The following is a 20,271-nucleotide window of genomic DNA, read 5'->3' as shown; positions in this document are numbered from 1 at the left end:
CTTCCAAGGATTCCAATAATTCTTAAGGAATAATTCTTGAGGAATAGATACCTTGTTTCAACTTAAGTCTTCCAGTGCTGTGTCAAATTCTTCTTGTAGTATCATATCTTGCATCTTATCTTCATCTGCTTCCTATACCCATCTATAATACTGTATTAAACTTCAATTCCCTTGAATAGCCCTTCTCTATATTATTTCCACCTTTTAGCTCTCCTTTCTTTGCTTAGTGCTGGCTTGTCATCTGAGCTCTTCATATTCATACAATTGCTTCTTTCTTCCAAAGGTCTTTTTAATTTGTAATAGATGGCATCAATTTTTCCCATCATGATGCTTGCTTCTACAGCCTTGCATTTGTTTTCTAGTGATACCTGCTTAACTGTTCTCCATTTTGTGTCCATCTCATTTTTTAAGATGTCTCTATGACCTTTTTTCTGCTTCATTTGCTACATTTGATATTTTCTTTTACTTGTTGGTATCTAATATATTATCCGAGGATTTCTCTCTCAAAATTACTTGTTGATCTTCTAGTGTATTCCTTCCTCCTGTTGCAATCTATCTTTGCCTAATGCTCACTTGACTCATGACAACATTTTATTCTTCTTGATTACCTTACGTTCTGCAATGTCTTCAGTTTTAAGCTGCATTTTATAGCCAATAAATCATGTTCAGAGGTGGCATGTGTCCCTGGAAGTGTTCTGCAGCTTAAAATCTAGTTTTGAAATCTGTCTTACCATTATGTAATCTGTCTTAAACCTTTGTGTCTCCAGGTGTCTTCTATGTATACAACCAAAGTTTTAGCAAAGATCAAATTGGTACTCTCCAAAATTATACCAGGCAGCTTTCCCTTTCAATCATTTTCCACGTCCATGATCTACTGCTATTTCTCCACCTCTTCTTTTTTCTACTGTTGAATTCCAGTTCCCTAGCACTCTTAAATTTTCATCTCCCTTAACAATTGGAATAATTTCTCTCATCACGCATTCCTTCAGTCTTAAAAGTGATGTTCATTATTGTGAGTGTAATGTCTCTGGCCTTCTTAATGATTGCCTAGAAATATGCTGCATGTTGAAATAAGGTTTTATCTTCTCGATTCTCTTTTCATTTCACAATTAATCTCTAAGATTTGCATAATGTTGCAGATGCAGTGAGCTGTTGTAGTGGATTTTGATATTACATTAGTATTTAAAGCTTTCTGGTTTTTAGTTAATTAGCAAAGTTTCATGTCATGAAATGAGCCAGTGCATAAGCTGTATAGTTCAGAATGTTATGATGACTGAGAAAAGTTTAAGAAAAATGCCTGTGTAAAAACATTTATTGCAAGTGAGGGAAAAAGTCTGTTTTTAGATAAATAATATTTTTTCCATAGCACACAATTTAATGATATGCAGCTCATGGTGGTTAAAGCTCTATAAAAAGAGATGTCAGAACATCAGTTGATCAAGGACCAAGATTTGTACAGCCTGCCACATCAACAGACAACACCCATCTCAAGCATTCTCATGATATTTAGTGGGTTTGATGGCTGGATGATGATTTCCATGCACCATTAAGAGAGATTGCAACTTTCAGAAAATTTCATGTCTAGATGTCAAACTGATTTCTAACAGTAAAAAATTTGGATTCATTGTGTCATTACAGAATTTCTTATTTATCTACTGACAACCAGAAAAAGAATTGGGTTGTGAATGTTTGCTAATGCAAATAGTGATTGATGCTTAATTAAGAAAACTGTTATTGAAGATTTTTGGATTTTTTATTGTCATTGACCACATACAGTAAAATAGGTTTTTCCAATAATACCAAGTTACAGCTGTTATCAAAGTATTAAAATTAATATTCATGTTATGTGTACAAATCAAGTATATTATATACAGCTATAATCTTAAATATTACTATCAACATTTTCCATATCATAGAACTCGTTTATATTGCAACACTGATTTCTCTTTTTTTTTCAGTCATATAATTTAAATCTGAATTTTTAAAATGGCAATGATTGAGCAGTGAGAGGAAACTTGTAAATAATTTTGAGTGCATTCACTTTGAGTGTTTTCTGTTGTTGCTAGTCTATGCTTTGAGATGTCAATGTTTGCCTTATTTCTAGTGTGATGTTAATGATTTGTTTCCCAGATAACACATTAATTAATGTTGTTCTTGACAAAGAATGCAGACTCAGAGATATACCCGATTCACCACTGTTAGTATCCTAAGCCTGGTAAAAAGAGGGTGACAGTGCTCATTAGGACCAGCCCAGCGTACAACATAGATCTTCTTTTTAAGGTTACTGACATAAGGATAATGTCCCCATAGAAGTAGGCCATACGGTACGTGTGACTGAAAGCCCACAAAATACGTCATGGAGATTATTATGGTAGGACACCAGCAAGTTATTGCTGCTGTTGCAGCCTTCCCTAAATGTCGATAAAGTGATTCTCACATTTGCTTACTGGAATTTGCAGAATGAGCAATAGGGTCACTTTCCTTTAACAGGAACACAGAAGGTGCAGTGAAAGACATCTGTCTATAATAAATAAAATTAGACAAAGCAGTGAGTTAAATTCAAGAAATCAAAGGACAGCATCTGGAATATTAAAATATTGGTAATATTCATCAGTAACTATGTGCCCATTATTTGAAATTTTTCGCACATTTAACCTTAGTCTGAAATGAGAAAATTTGGTAACTCTTAATACTGCTATTTACAGATATCTGAGAAGCCATATTCAGTCAAAGAGGCTATAAAGTTCTTGAAACAAACTTACAAGAATGAGGGAGCACTCAGTTTATGGCGTGGAAATTCTGCCACTATGGCCCGAATAGTACCTTATGCTGCAATCCAGTTTACTGCACATGAACAATGGAAAAAACTACTTAAAATAGATGTTGACAAGGACAAAAAGTAAGCAAATTTGGTTGTTCATTTTTTATTTTCTAATAGATCTATTTTTAAACTATTTTCTGTGTTGTGAGTAATATGTATTCCCTAAGAACTGGAATCCATTAGTCAGTAAAAGTACCAAAGTGATAAAAATAGAAAAATAATTCTTCACGTGGAAGAGGTGTTGAGTTGCAGACAGGCACAATGAAAAGACTGCTAAACACTTAAGTTTTTGGACAAAAAGGTCTTGCTGCCAAAAATAGCGCGCGCGCCCACACACACACACACACACACACACACACACACACACACACACACACAGAGAGAGAGAGAGAGAGAGAGAGAGAGAGAGAGAGAGAGAGAGAGAGAGTCTCCAACTGCAGACTGTACATGCATCTGCCCGGCTACTGTCTCCAGTCGCTGGGGCCCAACTGCAGGCTGTGCCTGCATTTGTCGTGTGTAGCAACCAGGAATAGGTGGTGGGAGTAAGGAGGCATGAGATGAGGAGTGGAAGGGTAGTGGTGGGGGAAGGTGTGCTGCTTGTGATAGCGAGCAGGGATTTGATGGTGGCAGGATGGGCTGCTGGGTGCAAAGCCGGGGGACTGTGCTGGGCGAGGAGGGAGGGGGGATGGAAAGGGAGAGGGAAGAGGAAAGATATAGAGAATGGGGCAAGACTGTAGGTGTGTTGGTGGATTGGAAAGTACATGCAATGCTGAAGTGGGAAGAGGGAAGGGGATATAGAGTACACGGGCTAGCAATGTTCGAGGCCATGGGGGTCATGGGAACAAAGAATATGTTGTAGGGATCGTTTCCACCTGCACACGTCAGGACAGGTAGGAAGGGTCCAGAGTGCAGAGACTGTGAAGCAGTCATTGAAGTGAAGCGCATGATGTTGGACAGCATGTTCAGCAGTTGTTGTCCAACTGTCTTTTGGCATAGTTTGCCTGTGGCCAGTCATGTGGAAAGACAGCTTGTTAGTTGTTACGCACTAGAGAAAGCAGGACAGTGGTTGCAGTGTAGTTTGTAGATTACATGACTGTTTTCACAGGTAGCCCTGCCATTGATCGGGTAGGAGAAGTGAGTGGCAGGACTGGAGTAGGTGGTAGTGGGAGCGTGTATGGGCGGCATCTTGCATGGTATATGAGCCATGAGGAAGGCAGTCGGGAGCAGGGCTGGAGCAGGGTTGGACAAGGATATTGTGTGGGTTTGATGCATGGCAGATTACCAGTTTGGGAGGGGTGGGGAGTATAGTGGGTACAATATTCCTCACTTCAGGGCACTATGAGAGGTAGTCAGAATCATGACAGAGAATGTGATTCAGTTGTTCCAATCCTGGGTGGTACTGAGTCATGTAGGGAACACTCCTTTGTGGCCAGATGGTGGGTGCGTGGGAGTTGGTAGATGACTGGAGGGACAAGGCACAGCAGATATGTTTCTGTGCATGATTGGGAGGATAATTTTGATTTGTGAAAGCCTATTTGGAGAGGGACTGCTTGTCACTACAGATGTGACAATCATAGGTGGTTGTGTGGAAGGGACTTCTTGAGTGAAGGTGTTGGTGGTTGGTAGATTTGATGTGGACAGAGCTACTAATGTATATACTTGGTTATAGTTGTCATAGTAACCAGGAAGGAGGTTGTAGGTTTGGAATCAGTCGGACATTGGGAAAGGTAGTGCATCAAATTACCCATCTCTGGCTGCAGCCTCTTTTTCTGTAATGACCTGTATCTGTTCAAATTCTGTCAGTCCAGAGCTCCGATCAACATAGTCCTGCAGGCATTATGTATATGCATAGTTCAACTGACAAAAACTTCAATTTCCAGTCAAATAAATGGCAGCAGCAAAAGGATGACAACCTGTGCATTGTAACAGGCATTCGTTACTTTACTCTGTTGGAGCACCAGTTGTGACCCCTACTTATAACTGATGGTCCCACAACACCATTGATTAAGGTTAATTGCAGCATATGGATCCTAGAGCTCTTGTTGTGAAAAGTCATTAGTTGAGAACAGTACTCATCATGTTGTTCGACTCACTCACATACATACATACAGAATCTGCTTTCATCACTGAAGGCAACACAGCACTATTCCACTCTCCAGTCAACTCTTTCACAACACCAAAGTAACCATGCTTAGCTGTGTCATGGTGTCAGTGGTAGCCTGGCCAGAGGCACACTTGTTCTTAAACCTGAAGCAAGCAGACTGTTTCCAGTGGTCCCTGATGACACATGTATGCCCAGGTTTCATCCCTGGTCGATGTTCACTTGGCCACCATTGCTCTCATAATTGTCAATCTTGATGTGTGTATGTACTATGTGGACATCCAGAACCTTGTGTGTAGGTGAGGGAGTAATGTTCCACTGATTCTTTACCATGTATCAGGTGGCCAAGTAAAGTGTGATTGACAGGTAACACTGCATATTATTTAGTCTTGGTCACATTATTATTTCGGCACATTCGCCAACTATTTCTGATCAAACTTCATTTCTGGAAGTGTTGAAGTTACTGAGGGAAGTTAAGAGTAGAAAATCGGACTCCCAGTTCTCAAAATAAATATGGTGCTTATGTTAAACAACATATCATATAGTGTGCTCTTGTTTCGAATAAGAATTCGATACGAAAGCACACCATCATTCCGGACATCATAATTATATTGATATGGATGGTATGTTATTTAACAAATTACAAGAGAGTCCATTTTCTCTTGTCTTCATGACATCATAGGCATTGTCATGGCTGCTATTCCTCTGTGGCTCACACCTTATCTCCAAGACAGGATCTGATGACACAGAATAAACCACCTGACCAGCAGGTACTGCAAATGTGGTACAATGTTTGTCATTGTCGCAGCTTGTAGATACATTGTGTCCGTCCATTTCATGATACATATGCATAAATAAAATATACAGCCAAATAGTATATTAATTAATTCATTGTGAAAATGAACTTTTTGTAGCGGTGATCGTCATTCTTCGGTTTGAAAAATGCTTTTGCAAAACATCACTTCACCAAAGTGGTATGTTACACTACAGTGTTTTTAACAGACCACTGGTGAAAGCAGCTACACATCACTGATACATTGTGCCTAACATTTGCAGCAGTTCATCAACTCGTCCATCCAGCTTCCCCCAGACCCACAATGAGACCCCAATTGAATGGCTGAAATTGTTCAACAAGAATACATACTCATCAGTGGGGCATGTTTGTATCATAGAATTAATGTTGCATATGTTGTTCACCTTTAAAGTCAGCACAGTTACTGCCTGTAGAGTTGAAATTGAGGGTGTATGGACAGGCCCCATGAATCCAGTCTGATTGCCGATGACGACAACAAATGAATCTCTAACATAACACCCATTCAGTATGCAAATATTATACCATGCAGCAACTGGTCACCGTCCTTGATAGTGTTGCATTTTTTTCCCTGCAGTGGATGACTAAATTTTATACGTATCCTTGGGGCAAAAGTATCCTGTAGTATTTAACTTCTCAGTGAGCTCATTCACCACTAGTTTCCAAGGAAATGGAGACAAAACTCTTAGTTACAGACATCCCCCTGTCATGTTGATCACGAGTTTCTCATTCCTTATGGTGACTTTTACCTTTCTTGTACTTAACGTAGTCTTAATCCACATCTCTGTGCCATGCACTTCTCCAGAAGTCATACTGCTAAAATGCCCCTTGATATCCAGAAAGAAAGTGTAGAGCTTTTCCCACCTTCCCAACAAGTTTAAAAAGTGCTGTTTCACATGATATGCATGTTGATTCACATGTAGAGGAACCTCAGTTATCCTCTTTCCCACATTAACCAGTTTTCTAATTTCTTTAGAAGAAAGCAAGACAGACTGATCAGTCTCATATCCTTAGCCTTGTTATGATCAGTTCTCCCTGGCTTCAGAATAAACATAACCCTCACTGCTAGGCTGAACCAGTACTGCATCAGACTCTAATTAAATCCTGTCCTGCTTTTTGCAGTAGAGCTGGAAAAATTCCATCTGGACCTGGTGACTTGCGTGTTTAAAACATTTATGCCATCTATTGGTTTTTTGAAGTCAGCACATTCTCTAACAGGTTCCCAGTTTTTGCTTTTGATTGCCAGTAGACCAGTGCCTCTCAGGGACTGACTACTCATTTGTGTTATCTGATGGACTGCACAAGGAAGTGAGTCTTGAAGTACAATCAGTGTCTCACTTGCTGTTCTTTCATACGTACCAGCCTTCTTCCTTAGAGTACTTCATGGAGTAGTTGGTATTCTAGTGAGGATTTTATGAAGGCTAGTAGCTCTATGTTCCACTCCTCACAGAATACCTTCCAGGATTACAACTTTACTTGATTGATCGTAAGATTGTATTTGATAAGAACCTCCTGATATCTTGACCACTGTCCTTTCTTACTTGTAATGTTGAACAGTTATCTTATCAGTTTCCGTTACAATTTCAGATTGTTGTTCCAGCAAGGTATATTCCTATTTGTGCACTATTTGGTGATTGGACTTGTTTTTAAATGTAAGGGTGTAATGGCAGATGTCACTGTGTTTCAGATTTCCTTGAAATCTGCTAGGTTTCTGATCAGAGTTCTGAATTCAGATAAGCATGAGTTTAGGCCTTTGCTACATGAGTTCCAGTCTATTTCCCTAGAATTCTTATAGGCCATAGTCTCTTTATCTCCTATTTCAAACTCAATATACATGTGACAAGAAAAGAATGTGTCCAAAGCTACCTCCTGTTGTTTGATATAACTACCTATTAGAGTGAACCGAAAAGTTTTGTTAGTTGCTTCTTCTTCTCTTCTTCTATTCCCAAAAGTAGGTTCCCTACCTCATTCAAGATTTCCAAATTAAGGAGGTGCTCACCTCTGCTTTTGGTGTCATTGCTTCCCCTCCTCCAACAGATTGTTTGCATTGGCACCACAACCAACCAACATTTGTTCATTGTGCTGTGAGCTGCTCTCTTCCTGCTTACTCACTTCCTGGGGAGGAGGTGTACTATCCTAACAAGAAAGGTAAGCTGAGGCCAATAAAATTTCCTTCATGCTTCCTTCATCACACTGTTTCATCCTCTTGGTCACTAAGTCCCTGGAATAGAAGTCTGGCATCAGCATAAATAAAATTCAATGCTTCATGTAAATGCATGTTCTGGAGTTCTGTAGATTTCAGCATAAATCAACTTATTTCTGGTTCCTCAGAGTCCTGAAAGGCCACCCTTTATAAAGCTAGGTTTCCTGGCTCATGGCTCAGGGAAATGTCCACCACCTGCCTTCCCAGAAGATGACACAGGGTGGGAGTTGCCCGCTTTACTGCATTGCAGGTTTATCTGCAACATTTGCAGTCTCAAACTTGCTGCCATGGTTGCTTCTGACGTCTTTGATTAACCTCATTGTAATCTGTGAGAGCCCTGAGTACAACTTTGAATCCATAGGGAACTGTAGTACACAGCTACCAGGGACTATAAGGAAGGACAGGAAGACAGCAGTCAGTCACAAATCCATTAGTTCTTATTATTCTTCTGTTCCCAGATTTCAGCTGCTGGTGTATAGGCAACCTATACAACAGTAAGGTCATATGGTGACACTTACTGCCATGAGCTTGTTGGATTGTAACTCATTCAAATGCACTGAAGATAGCTATTTATAGCTGAAATCTGGATACACAAGAACAATAACTAATGAGATTGTGACTGATTACTGTGTTCCTATCCTTCCTTAACCCCAAGTACCTCAGGCTCTGTTCTTGCATTGCCATTAAATATTTCACACTGATTTCTGCAACAAGAGTTTGGGTGTCTGATATGACCTTTTGGATGATTAACCCCCAGTCCACTGTTAACCTTGAAAAGTTTTGGTGCCGAAATTGGTATCTTTGTGGTCTTAAAGAGCTCAGCCACTGTCTTGACCAACAGCTTCACCACCTCCTCAAAGATATTGTGTACACCATCTCCTTAGGCCAAACCACTGTTTCTGTTCCCTCCCAGACAAAGAGAAGAGTACCTTTATCCAGATAAACCCTCCTAAATTTGTGACCTAGATTGATTGCCTCCCCAATCTTCTTGGAGAAAGCCACCTGAATGAGCTCAAACTCTTGCAATGTTATGTTGATCAGTGGATATCCCTATTAAGCAACTGCAATTCTCAAAACTTGGACTGCACTGTTATAAGTCTGTATCCCTATTTCTTGTCTCAGCCTTTTCTGGATCAATTTATCCTTAGAAGTGGAAGTATTAGACTACTCTTATATTCTCTTGTTCATTGTCTAAGAAGTAGAAGGGGCTCTCATTACCCTCTTCACTTTTGAGACCGTCAGTTTTTGGAGGTCTTGGGTTCAAGACCTTTTAGGTACCTTCATTTACGTTTAGGAACCATTCTTTACTTGTCTTTTCTTTCTGTTCTTTGATAATTTCCTTCTCTGAGCCCCAGACAATGATTTGATCTTGTCTTGGTCCAACTTCTCAGTGACAGTTTCCAATTTTTGGACTGGTCTAGCACCCAATTCAGTTGTGGATACTGTCTCCATTGGTTCCAGTCCTTATGGTTGGGTGTTTGAGGTCTCATCAAGTCCTTCAGTTTTTGTTTTGTTTTGTTTTGTGTTGTCCATTTTGGCCCTGTGAGAATTAGGGTATTCATTGCCAACACTTTGGAATGCCGTGCAGGACAAGACTAACTACTAGAGGAGGTTGCCTAGTATCCCTGCGGCTCCATTAATGACACATCTTCCCATGTGCTATGCACCCCTTAGCATGAATCACATCACACCTCGTATTGTGCATCTGAGGACTGGGGGAAGGCTCATGGGATTAGATGTGGGAGAGATGGGGTGTTGTGGGACACTCTTCGTTTAGCTCATCCATTGAGCAGTGTCCAGTGTGAAAGACACACCCAGTATCTGCACTACAGCCAGCACAGCCTTCAGCTTCACACAAACATCCAAGCCTCTCTGCCACCATCCACCCCAGATTGTTGCACGTCAGATGGAGATGTGTTCTGCAGTAAAGCCTCAGTGGCTGGAGACAGTAGGCGCATGTATGCGTGCATGCGTGTGCACTCATGTGTTGTGGACACCTGGACTTTCCATTGTTTAATAACTCAGCATTAATAGATACAGAAGATACTGCTTAATGAAAACTGTTGGCTTGCGGCTTGCCTTTTACAGACCTCCGCCAGTAATGAGGCTGCTAGCTGGATCACTAGCAGGTGTAACATCTCAGTCCTTGACCTATCCACTTGATCTGGCTAGAGCACGTATGGCTGTAACGCACAAGGAACAATATCGCACTTTAAGGCAGGTAAGGTAAATTTAGACTGCCATAATTCTTCTCTGTAGCAATAACTCAAAACATTATTAAATAAATAGTTTTAAACTGAAGAAGATATAATAAAATTTAACTAAATGATGGACTACCTCTCACATTAAACATAAAGGTGGTGGGCACTCCATATTCTTGTTTGAGATAGTAATTTGTAAAAATGACAGGATTTTGACACTTCATTTTTTCTAATCTTTTTTTCTTAAATTTTGTGTTGTGTTTGATGGATCCTGGGAGGTGGAACAAAATGATAATAATAATGATACTTTCAGTCAGTCATGCATAGTTAATGTTAATGCTTGCACCATCATTAATACAAAAAGTTACATGTAAAGTGAAATAAATCATTTTACACCATCAGAGGATGCAAGTGCCCATCTAAATTGTTGAGTAGCTCCTTGTGCTTTGTTACCTAAATATGGCCAACGATATTTGTGCCTGTCCTGCTTTAGCTTATAGCTAGCAGAACATGTCTGTAAGTCTGAAAAGAACCACAAGACAGTATGGGATCTGATAAGAGGAACAACTGTCTCGTGCAAGCAAGAGGATGTGGTTGACTGCGCATGTTTTTTCCTGATAGTGTTTTGAGAATTTGTTGTTTGTCATTGAGGCAGACTTCTTTTATAGGGAAGGCACTAGAGCACATAAAGTGAGATTAAAAAGAAACATTCTTCCAGAATATTCTATAGACTCCTGGGTAAATGTGGCCAGTGGGTAGACTAACACAGAAGATATGAGTGTTGGATGAAAAGTAATGCCTCCACCTTCATTAATTGGGTTTGGATGGGAATATTTTAATAAATAAAATACAGAAATAATTCTTAGAATGTAATCTTTAATTACCAATATTCACTTTTCCGCATAATCACCAGCCAATTGGATACATTTCTGTCAATGATGAACAAGTTTTCTGAAGCCGCCATCGAAGGAGTCAGCACTCTGTTTCCACAACCACAGTCTCTCAGTTCTCTCAATATCTTCATCAGAAGCATAATGTTGTCACCGCAGATTGTCTTTCATTATTGGGAACAGATGGAAGTCAGGTGCTGCTAAATCTGGACTGTATGGAAGATGCCGTATGGTGGTGAGATTTAGTCTCTGAAGTTCTGTTGTGGTGGCATGTGAAGGAGTCAGCATCTGGGGTACCCATCATGCACAGATCTTCTGATAGCCAAGCAAAGCAATAATGTGACCCACACGTTCTTGTGAAATGCTGATTGTGCTTGCAGTTTCTTTCTCAGTGATACACCAATCATCCTGAATCAGTCTGTCAACATTTTGCTTGTGAAACTCGGTGGTTGCTGTCACAGGACGTCCAATTCTTTTTTTGTCACGCAGTTCAGATGTTCCTGCCTCAACATCTTTAAACTTACTCACCCAACGATGTCACATCAACACAATCACCGTAAACTGCTTTCATTCCCTGATGAATCTCCTTTTGGGTGACACTTTCTGCTTTTAAGAAGTCAATTGCTGCATGTTGCTTAAATCGCATTGACTGACCGTCTGTACAGGGTTCCATACTTTACACTGTAACAACACAACCGTTCAATGCTAAGGCTTCCCACCAACTGGAGCTGTAGAGAAGAGGCTATGGGACAAGCCAGTACCTGCCACACACCAATGCTGCCAACTGTTGAAGAGTTACGAAGAGGGAGGCATTACTTTTCAGTCAACCCTTGTATTACCTTGCTGCTGTAGTATTGAGCACCAGGTAAGGTGAGAATTGAAGGAAATGAACAAGCTCAGATGTCAGCAAGGGATCTTGAAGAGAAAATAATTTAATACTGAATAGTTCTCGCATGTTTGCTATTATGTTGTTTTAAAAGGTATGTCGGGGACAAAAGAGTGGCTGGATGTAAAAAATAACAAATTATGGCAATTAACGCAACAGTCGCACAGTATTGGACACTTCTCCCATCACTTGATTTGAGTGAAGTGGATTGAGCATATTGAATAATACAGCATTGTTCTATGGCACTTGGTGGACAACCTCTATGGGGAGGCTCCACCAATTTGCAGTGATCATGGCACATAAGTTTCAGTGAACCTTATTTTAACTCAGCATTTTAGTTGAAACATACCACTTGGTTTTTAACGTCTTTTTCTCGCTGTACAAGTTCTTTGAGAAACAAGTTTAGATGTCTCCTATTTCAGAATATAATTTCTTAACTAAATTTCCACTTCAGCTGTGTACACTTTTCATAAATTCAGTATCAAGATAAGAAAATTTACTAAGACCAAATGAAATATATTTTTCAGTGATTAATTATAGTGATTGATATCCCAAGAATTCTTCCAGTATATAACATTCATTTACACAAAATGCCCTGCTATATAACAGGAGGACAATAACCTCAGTCTCTGTAAATGAGAGTCCATAGACGGCCAATTAAGCCAATTACATTCTTTCTTTTTACATGCTACTCAAGAATTATACTGTTATCATTAAGTTCCATGAAGGCTCCTTCAGTATCCATTCCTACTGCTCTGATGCCCTTCTCAAAACCCTGTATATATTTGGATAACATCACGGTGGCACTCATTGTAAGAGGAGCAGTTCCATTAACAATCACGGCCCACTCCACAATGTCCAATGAGAATCTCTTATAGAACAAAAATGTGCAAAACACAATGAGCATTGGAAAGCAAGAATTATCACACATTTAATAAAATGGAACATACATACTGTAAACTCTTTTTGTGCTTACTTGCTCCTTAACTTATGATTGCTTGGTCATTTATATAAGGGCCAAGCTCATAATTCGTAACATATGTAACACTCACAGAAAATTTTCTAAACTTTGCCCTTGCAAAATTCTGTACCTTATCAGTGTTCTAAGCAAGCAAGCTCATTAGCTGAATGGATTTAAATATATGCTCAGTGGATCTTTCAGCCTTGATCAGTTATCCGTGCAATTCTGACTTAGTGTCAAATTGTAAATTCAAATGATTTGCAAGGATTTTCTTCTGTCACTTATCACTTCTTTACCTCTGACAGTGATTAATGTTTGAAACAAACATGAAGATACACTGTGGTTCTGGGTCCACTTCTGACTGTATATGCCCTTGTATCTGGCTAAGTCAGTCAATTCTAAGGTTAGAGTAAAGCAATGGAGTACTGCATCCTGTCAGTCCATGTCTGGTAAAGCAGTGTGCCGTTTGAATCAACTTCTGGGTTGAGGAAACCTTCATCTTATTAAATACATAAAATAAGGGAAAGGCAAACCCTCGTCTATAGCAGATCAGTGTGTGGAGCACATTAATACACAACAGAAAACACCATTTACACTAGCTTCATAGTGTTGGGTCTCAATAAACAAATTCACACACACAACCACGTGGACACCAAATGCACACCTTCTTAAATCTTCTCCGTAATTTTTGCATTGAATATTGCTTAGGTACTAATGAATCGTCCATCATACATCCTAAACCATAATGATGATAATGACTGATTGTCATGAATATTATTGTCTTTGAGTGTTAACTTCATGACATAAAGGCTGTTGTATTTAAATTGCTACTCTTTGGTTACTCCACGGCTGTAACATTTAGGAATGACAGGCAGTCCTGATAGGTAGAGATCATAATTGCCTTAAACCTTGTTAGAAAGTGTCAACTGCAGAGCAGATATCACAAATAGCAGTTGTCCATAAAATTAACAACATTCTTACCAACTGAGAAATCATTTCACTTGTAGTACATTAAGTTAATGTGTGGCATCCCGACATTGATTTTTAAGAATGCCATTAAATGAGGTACATGATGATGTGGGGTCTCTTAAGGAGACTCCATCACTTTTGAATTTATGTAAGAGCAACAGAATGGACAATAAATTTAAAAAAGTTAGTTCTGTAATCTGATTTCTATTACAGCTCTTCAGTTGTTACAAATATTCAGTGTACCACCAGTAAAAAATTTGGTGACAAAGTGAAAGTTGTGCGGCATGAAAATAATTTAAATTACATTTTGTGGCATAAAGAATACATCATTTAAATATTTATTTAATAGGTGTTTGTCAAGATTTGGACTGAAGAAGGCCCAAGGACATTTTATCGTGGTTATGTGCCAACAATAATGGGAGTCATCCCATACGCTGGTGTGAGTTTCTTCACGTATGATTCCTTAAAAAGGAAATACATGGGTAAGTAAAAGATTTCCCATTTTTCCCTGTCGCTTGAATGCAACCTCTGCCGCACACACCAGTCTTTTCCTCTCCTTCCTCAATATATATAGTAGCCCCATCAGCATTTCATTTTTATCTAGGTACAGTAACATTGGATTCTGTTTGCCAAAGGGGAAAGTTAATGATACATGTGGCTACGAAGGCTTTCCCGGCGTAATAATTGATAATATTCTTCTCGGGTATGCAGCTGGATCTTAACGTCTTCATGACACAATATTTCCGCGGTCCATCCGGCCGCCATCTTCAGGTGAGAGTGCTGGTGCACGAACTCGCCGGAACTGACTTCCTAGCGCAAGCTGCGGCCCCTATATAGGCCAGCAGAAGACCCACAATGAGTGCGAGAGAAGGTGCCGTAACTGCCCTCTAGCGCAGTAAATATACCGCGCCGCCAGTGGTGGAAATAGGCGAAATCGAGATACCGCTGTTAAAATACATTTTTGTTTGAACATTGACAGAATCACATGGATCACAAACTTACTATATTTATATCAGATTCCGTTACCAATAGGAAAAAAAATTTGTCACTCATTTTGATATTGGATACTAAATCATAGTACCAAATATGATATGCACCAGTAAAAGCTATCGAAACAAGTTCAAATCTAAACTGGTGGATTTTATTTCCATGTGAAACTTATGGCTGAATCATTTTATTTAAAATATTTTGACTGATAATGATTTTGTACTACTCGGATATGAAGATGATCATTAAATGATCAAAACTAGTTATCCTTTATAATATATGCAAGTGAGACTGTGAAACTAATTTTAAGATTAATTTATTTTTGACAGCCTTGTTTCAATTTAAGTTCTTAGTTGGCACAGTTAAAACTGTTGCATCACACATACAGTCCCCCAGTGCTTGATTTGTGATGATATTCTGGTACCGCAGATGAATGAAAAGCATGAATAAAATAATGTTTTAAAACCTCTAAATTTACCGCCCCTCCCCCTTGCGCACGTGCCAGAAGATGGTTATAGTACCAGAACCACTTTCTTTTACAAATAAAGCACTGTAATTTCCACATACTTTGCTTACACACATTCTGTTATCAGGTGTGGCATAATATTCTCATATATATGGTCAGAATATGGAAGGAAAAAAAAGGGTATCAGAATGATCAGTGGTCACAGAAAGTCACACTGCATTGAGCAGTTTAAAAATGGTTATTAATGTTTCAATCTACCATTTTATACAGAGAAACGTTGAGCAACAAATAGCAAATAGCTCCACACATGATCACCAAAACAGATTCAGTTGTTGGTTGTATCTGGATAGGAGCAATAAGGTTAAGACCCAAATCGCACTGTGTTAACAAGGAATCAGTCTATGTAATAGACTACCAAAAGACATAAAGTATACTGCAAAGGTTTGGGAGTAGGGCAGCTATTTTGAGTTTTTGATTTGGCTTTCCTATAGAGGTGTAAGTGTTGGCTGTGTCTGGTTTCATGTGCATGTACGGAACTGTTTATTGGGAACTGGTCAATGTGTTTTTTTTTTAATGTATATTACTGTCTGCAAAATGTATTCACATGGAACTTTCAATATACCTAAAGATTTGAATAACTCCGTGCAATGGGATCTATTGCTACTTTTTGTTATGATTCATACGGCCCTTTTTGCAACTTAAATATTGTTTGTCTGTTCTGCTCTGTTGGTCCGCAGGAGGATATGCCATAACTAATTTTAGAGTGGACATATGCAAAATATGCAGTTCTAGTACATGAGCTACTACGCACTGAATTTATTATCTTAAGTGCATAGCATGTTGAAGCTATTCGCTTTTCAAGCACCGCATCGTGCTTGGTCCAATTTAGTTGACTGTCGACATGCATGCCTAAAAAAATTTTGTTGAAGGTACACATTCTATGTGCTTGTCATTAACTTTTAGCTTGGTACTGTTCGGTTTTCTTTTTAAGTGAAAACTAATACTGTTGGTTTTTTTTTTACATTTAGGGCTAATTTGTTAGTTTCTATCCACTGGCATACATGATCCAGTTTCCTCAGCTTTTTCATTGAGTACACTTGGTGACACAGCTTTGATTAAAATGTTACTGTCATCAGTAAACAGTACTGATTCACCATGTTTGACACTTTATGGATAGTCATTGATGTATATTAAAAAAGAGGATTGGGCCCAGCACACTTTCTTGGGGGACTTCTATATTGATGTATTCTGGGTTTGAAAGGTACGAAAAGGTATGATTGAAGTTCGTGTTAAAATGGACCCTGTTTTGTAGATATGAATGAAACCACTTGTCTGTTACTCCTCTTACTCCTAGTGCACTTAGTTTGTTTGGCAAAATTATGTGGTCTATTGCATCAAACGCTTTGGTCAAATCTAGGAAGATCCCTGTTATGTGGTGTCTTTTGTGTAGTGCTTTGAGGATAACATTTGAGAAATGAGCTACAGCTGAATTTGTTGTTTTGCCAGCCCAGAAACCAAATTGCTCTTTACTCGGAATATTGAACTTTAAGTGCCCCACGAGTCTGTTTTTCATTATGGTCTCTATGACTTTTGAAAAGGATGTCAGTAACGAGATTGGTCTGTAATTTTCTATGATTTCTGCGTCATCTTTCTTATACAGGGTGGTCCATTGATAGTGGCCGAGCCAAATATCTCACAAAATAAGCATCAAATGAAAAAACTACAAAGAATGCAACTCATCTAGCTTCATAGGGGAAACCAGATGCCACTATGGTTGGCCCGTTAGATGGCGCTGCCATAGGTCAAACGGATATCAACTGTGTTTTTTAAAAATAAGAACCCCCATTTTTTATTACATATTCGTGTAGTACATAAAGAAATATGAATGTTTTAGTTGGACCACTTTTTTTGCTTTGTGATACATGCTTTGTGGTTCATGATGTGGGTTCCTGTAGTCATGTCCTAGTTCATGAACCATGGGCAACGTATGAGTGGCCAAGTAATTGGTCCCGACAGTCGGGATACCAGTTACTTTGGAATAAGGCTGGACATCTCGGACATATTCTGAGTCATGGTCACCTTTGTGCTCATACGGCAAAGACTACCAAATCCACCAGTTAGTCCCTCAGCCGTTAGGGGTAAAACCCAATGGGACTCGGGGCAAGTAAGGCTAGCAACCTGCTTCCCTGGTACTTTAAATATGATGCTGGCAACAATCAGAGCAAAATGCCTCGGACCTTTGGAGGTGATGGAGTCCCACCTCTAACTGACAAACCAGGGACTCCTAAGATACGACTTGGCAAACAAATGGTAATGAGATGGGGAGCTATTAATATCAATGGGGGCTACTCTTGGAAGAAGGTAGAGCCGGCAGAGGCTGCAAGTAAGATGGGGCTGGACGTTTTAGCTGTTAGTGACATTCGGGTAAGGGGTGAGAAAGAAGAAGTAGTGTGAGAATACAAGGTCTACTTGTCAGGAGTCAAAGCAGGAATAGCACAATGGGGTGTAGGGCTTTACATCAGGAAAGAAATGGAACCCAGCGTAGTTGCAATAAGGTATGTAAGCGAAAGACTGATGTGGATAGATTTGACAGTGTCTAGCAAGAAAATTAGGATTGTGTCAGTATATTCGCATTGTGAAGGGACTGATCAAGATAAGATGGATAGTTTTTATGAGGCACTCAGTGATGTAGTTGTTAGAGTAAAGGACAAGGACAGTGTTCTGCTCATGGGTGATTTTAACGCCAGGATTGGAAATCGAACAGAAGGGTATGAAAAGGTTATGGGTAAATTTGGAGAGGATATGGAGGCCAACAGGAACAGGCAGCAACTCTTGGATTTCTGTGCCAGTATGGGCTTAGTAATCACAAACTCCTTTTTTAAACATAAGAACATTCACCGGTATACTTGGGAAAGCAGGGGAACCAGATCTGTCATTGACTATATAATAACAGATAAGGAAGGAATTGAGGAAGGCTGTGAGGGACACACTTGTATTCAGGGGATTCTTTGATGACACTGATCATTATTTAATCTGCAGTGAAATTGGGATTGCGAGGCCGAAAGTGCAGGAGGTCAGGTCCATATGTAGGAGGATAAGAGTGGAGAAACTTCAGGATAAGGGAATCAGGCACAAGTACATAACAGCGATCTCCGAAAGGTACCAGTTAGTTGAATGTAGTCAATTACAGTCATTGGAGAAGGAATGGACAAGGTACAGGGACACAGTACTAGAAGTGGCTGAAGAATGTCTTGGAACAGTAGTGTGTAAAAGTAGGAGGAAGCAAACAGCTTGGTGGAATGACAGTCAAGGCAGCCTGTAAAAGGAAAAAGAAGGCGTATCAAAAATGGCTACATACTAGAACTCAGGTAGACAGAGAAAGTTATGTTGAAGAAAGAAACAAAGCCAAACAGATAATTGCAGCATCCAAGAAGAAATCTTGGGAAAACTTTGGAAACGGGTTGGAGACATTGGGTCAAGCTGCTGGAAAACCATTCTGGAGTGTAATTAGCAGTCTTCGAAAGGGAGGTAAGAAGGAAATGACAAGTATTTTGGACAGGTCAGGAAAACTGCTGGTGAATCCTGTGGATGCCTTGGGCAGATGGAGGGAATGTTTTGAAGGGTTGCTCAATGTAGGTGAAAATATGATCAGTAATGTTTCAGATTTCGAGGTAGAATGGGATAGGAATGATGATGGAAATAGGATCACGTTTGAGGAAGTGGAGAAAATGGTCAATAGATTGCAGTGCAATAAAGCAGTTGGGGTGGATGAAATTAAGTCTGAACTCATCAAGTACAGTGGAATGTCAGGTCTTAAATGGCTACACAGGATAATTGAAATGGCCTGGGAGTCGGGACAGGTTCCATCAGACTGGACAAAAGCAGTAATCACACCAATCTTTAAACATGGAAACAGAAAAGATTGTAACAACTGCAGAGGTATCTCTTTAATCAGCGTTGTGGGTAAAATCTTCTCAGGTATTGTTGAAAGGAAAGTGCGAGTATTAGTTGAGGAGCAATTGGATGAAAATCAGTGTGGGTTTAGGCCTCTTAGAGGTTGTCAGGACTAGATCTTTAGCTTACGACAAATAATGGAGAAGTGTTATGAGTGGAACAGGGAATTGTATCTATGCTTTATAGATCTAGAAAAGGCATATGACCGGGTTCCTAGGAGGAAGTTATTGTCTGTTCTACGAGATTATGGAATAGGAGGCAAACTTTTGCAAGCAATTAAAGGTCTTTACATGGATAGTCAGGCAGCAGTTAGAGTTGACGGTAAACTGAGTTCATGGTTCAGAGTAGTTTCAGGGGTAAGACAAGGCTGCAACCTGTCTCCACTGTTGTTCATATTATTTATGGATCATATGTTGAAAACAATAGACTGGCTGGGTGAGATTAAGATATGTGAACACAAAATAAGCAGTCTTGCATATGCGGATGACTTAGTTGTGATGGCAGATTCGATTGAAAGTTTGCAGAGTAATATTTCAGAGCTAGATCAGAAATGTAAGGACTATGGTATGAAGATTAGCATCTCCAAAACGAAAGTAATGTCAGTGGGAAAGAAATATAAATGGATTGAGTGCCAAATAGGAGGAACAAAGTTAGAACAGGTGGACGGTTTCAAGTACTTAGGATGCATATTCTCACAGGATGGCAACATAGTGAAAGAACTGGAAGCGAGGTGTAGCAAGGCTAATGCAGTGAGCGCTCAGCTACGATCTACTCTCCTCTGCAAGAAGGAAGTCAGTACCAAGACTAAGCTATCTGTGCACCGTTCAATCTTTTGACCAACTTTGTTGTATGGGAGCGAAAGCTGGGTGGATTCAGGTTACCTTATCAATAAGGTTGAGGTTACGGATATGAAAGTAGCTAGAATGATTGCAGGTACTAGTAGATGGGAACAATGGCAGGAGGGTGTCCACAATGAGGAAATCAAAGAAAAACTGGGAATGAACTCTATAGATGTAGCAGT

At 39.6% G+C, this 20,271-nt stretch overlaps 1 protein-coding gene across 2 annotated transcripts in view; it reads left to right on the top strand.

The window, feature by feature from the left end:
• The window catches only part of LOC124712433 (mitochondrial coenzyme A transporter SLC25A42), a 213,088-nt gene that overhangs the window by 136,018 nt on the left and 56,799 nt on the right, over positions 1-20,271 (top strand). For both annotated transcript variants that reach the window (XR_007005579.1, XM_047242732.1), the window contains exons 4-6: positions 2,706-2,899; positions 10,025-10,157; positions 14,193-14,325. Coding sequence is in view for 1 of the 2 variants with exons in the window: in XM_047242732.1 (XP_047098688.1) it covers positions 2,706-2,899; positions 10,025-10,157; positions 14,193-14,325 (460 nt within the window). In the remaining variant the exon portion in view is untranslated. The remainder of the gene's footprint in view (positions 1-2,705; positions 2,900-10,024; positions 10,158-14,192; positions 14,326-20,271) is intronic.

This window comes from Schistocerca piceifrons, chromosome 1 (assembly GCF_021461385.2).
Source record: "Schistocerca piceifrons isolate TAMUIC-IGC-003096 chromosome 1, iqSchPice1.1, whole genome shotgun sequence".
Taxonomy (NCBI): domain Eukaryota; kingdom Metazoa; phylum Arthropoda; class Insecta; order Orthoptera; family Acrididae; genus Schistocerca; species Schistocerca piceifrons.
Note: the sequence above shows the minus strand (reverse complement) of the source record. Positions and strands in the feature narration are given on the sequence as shown.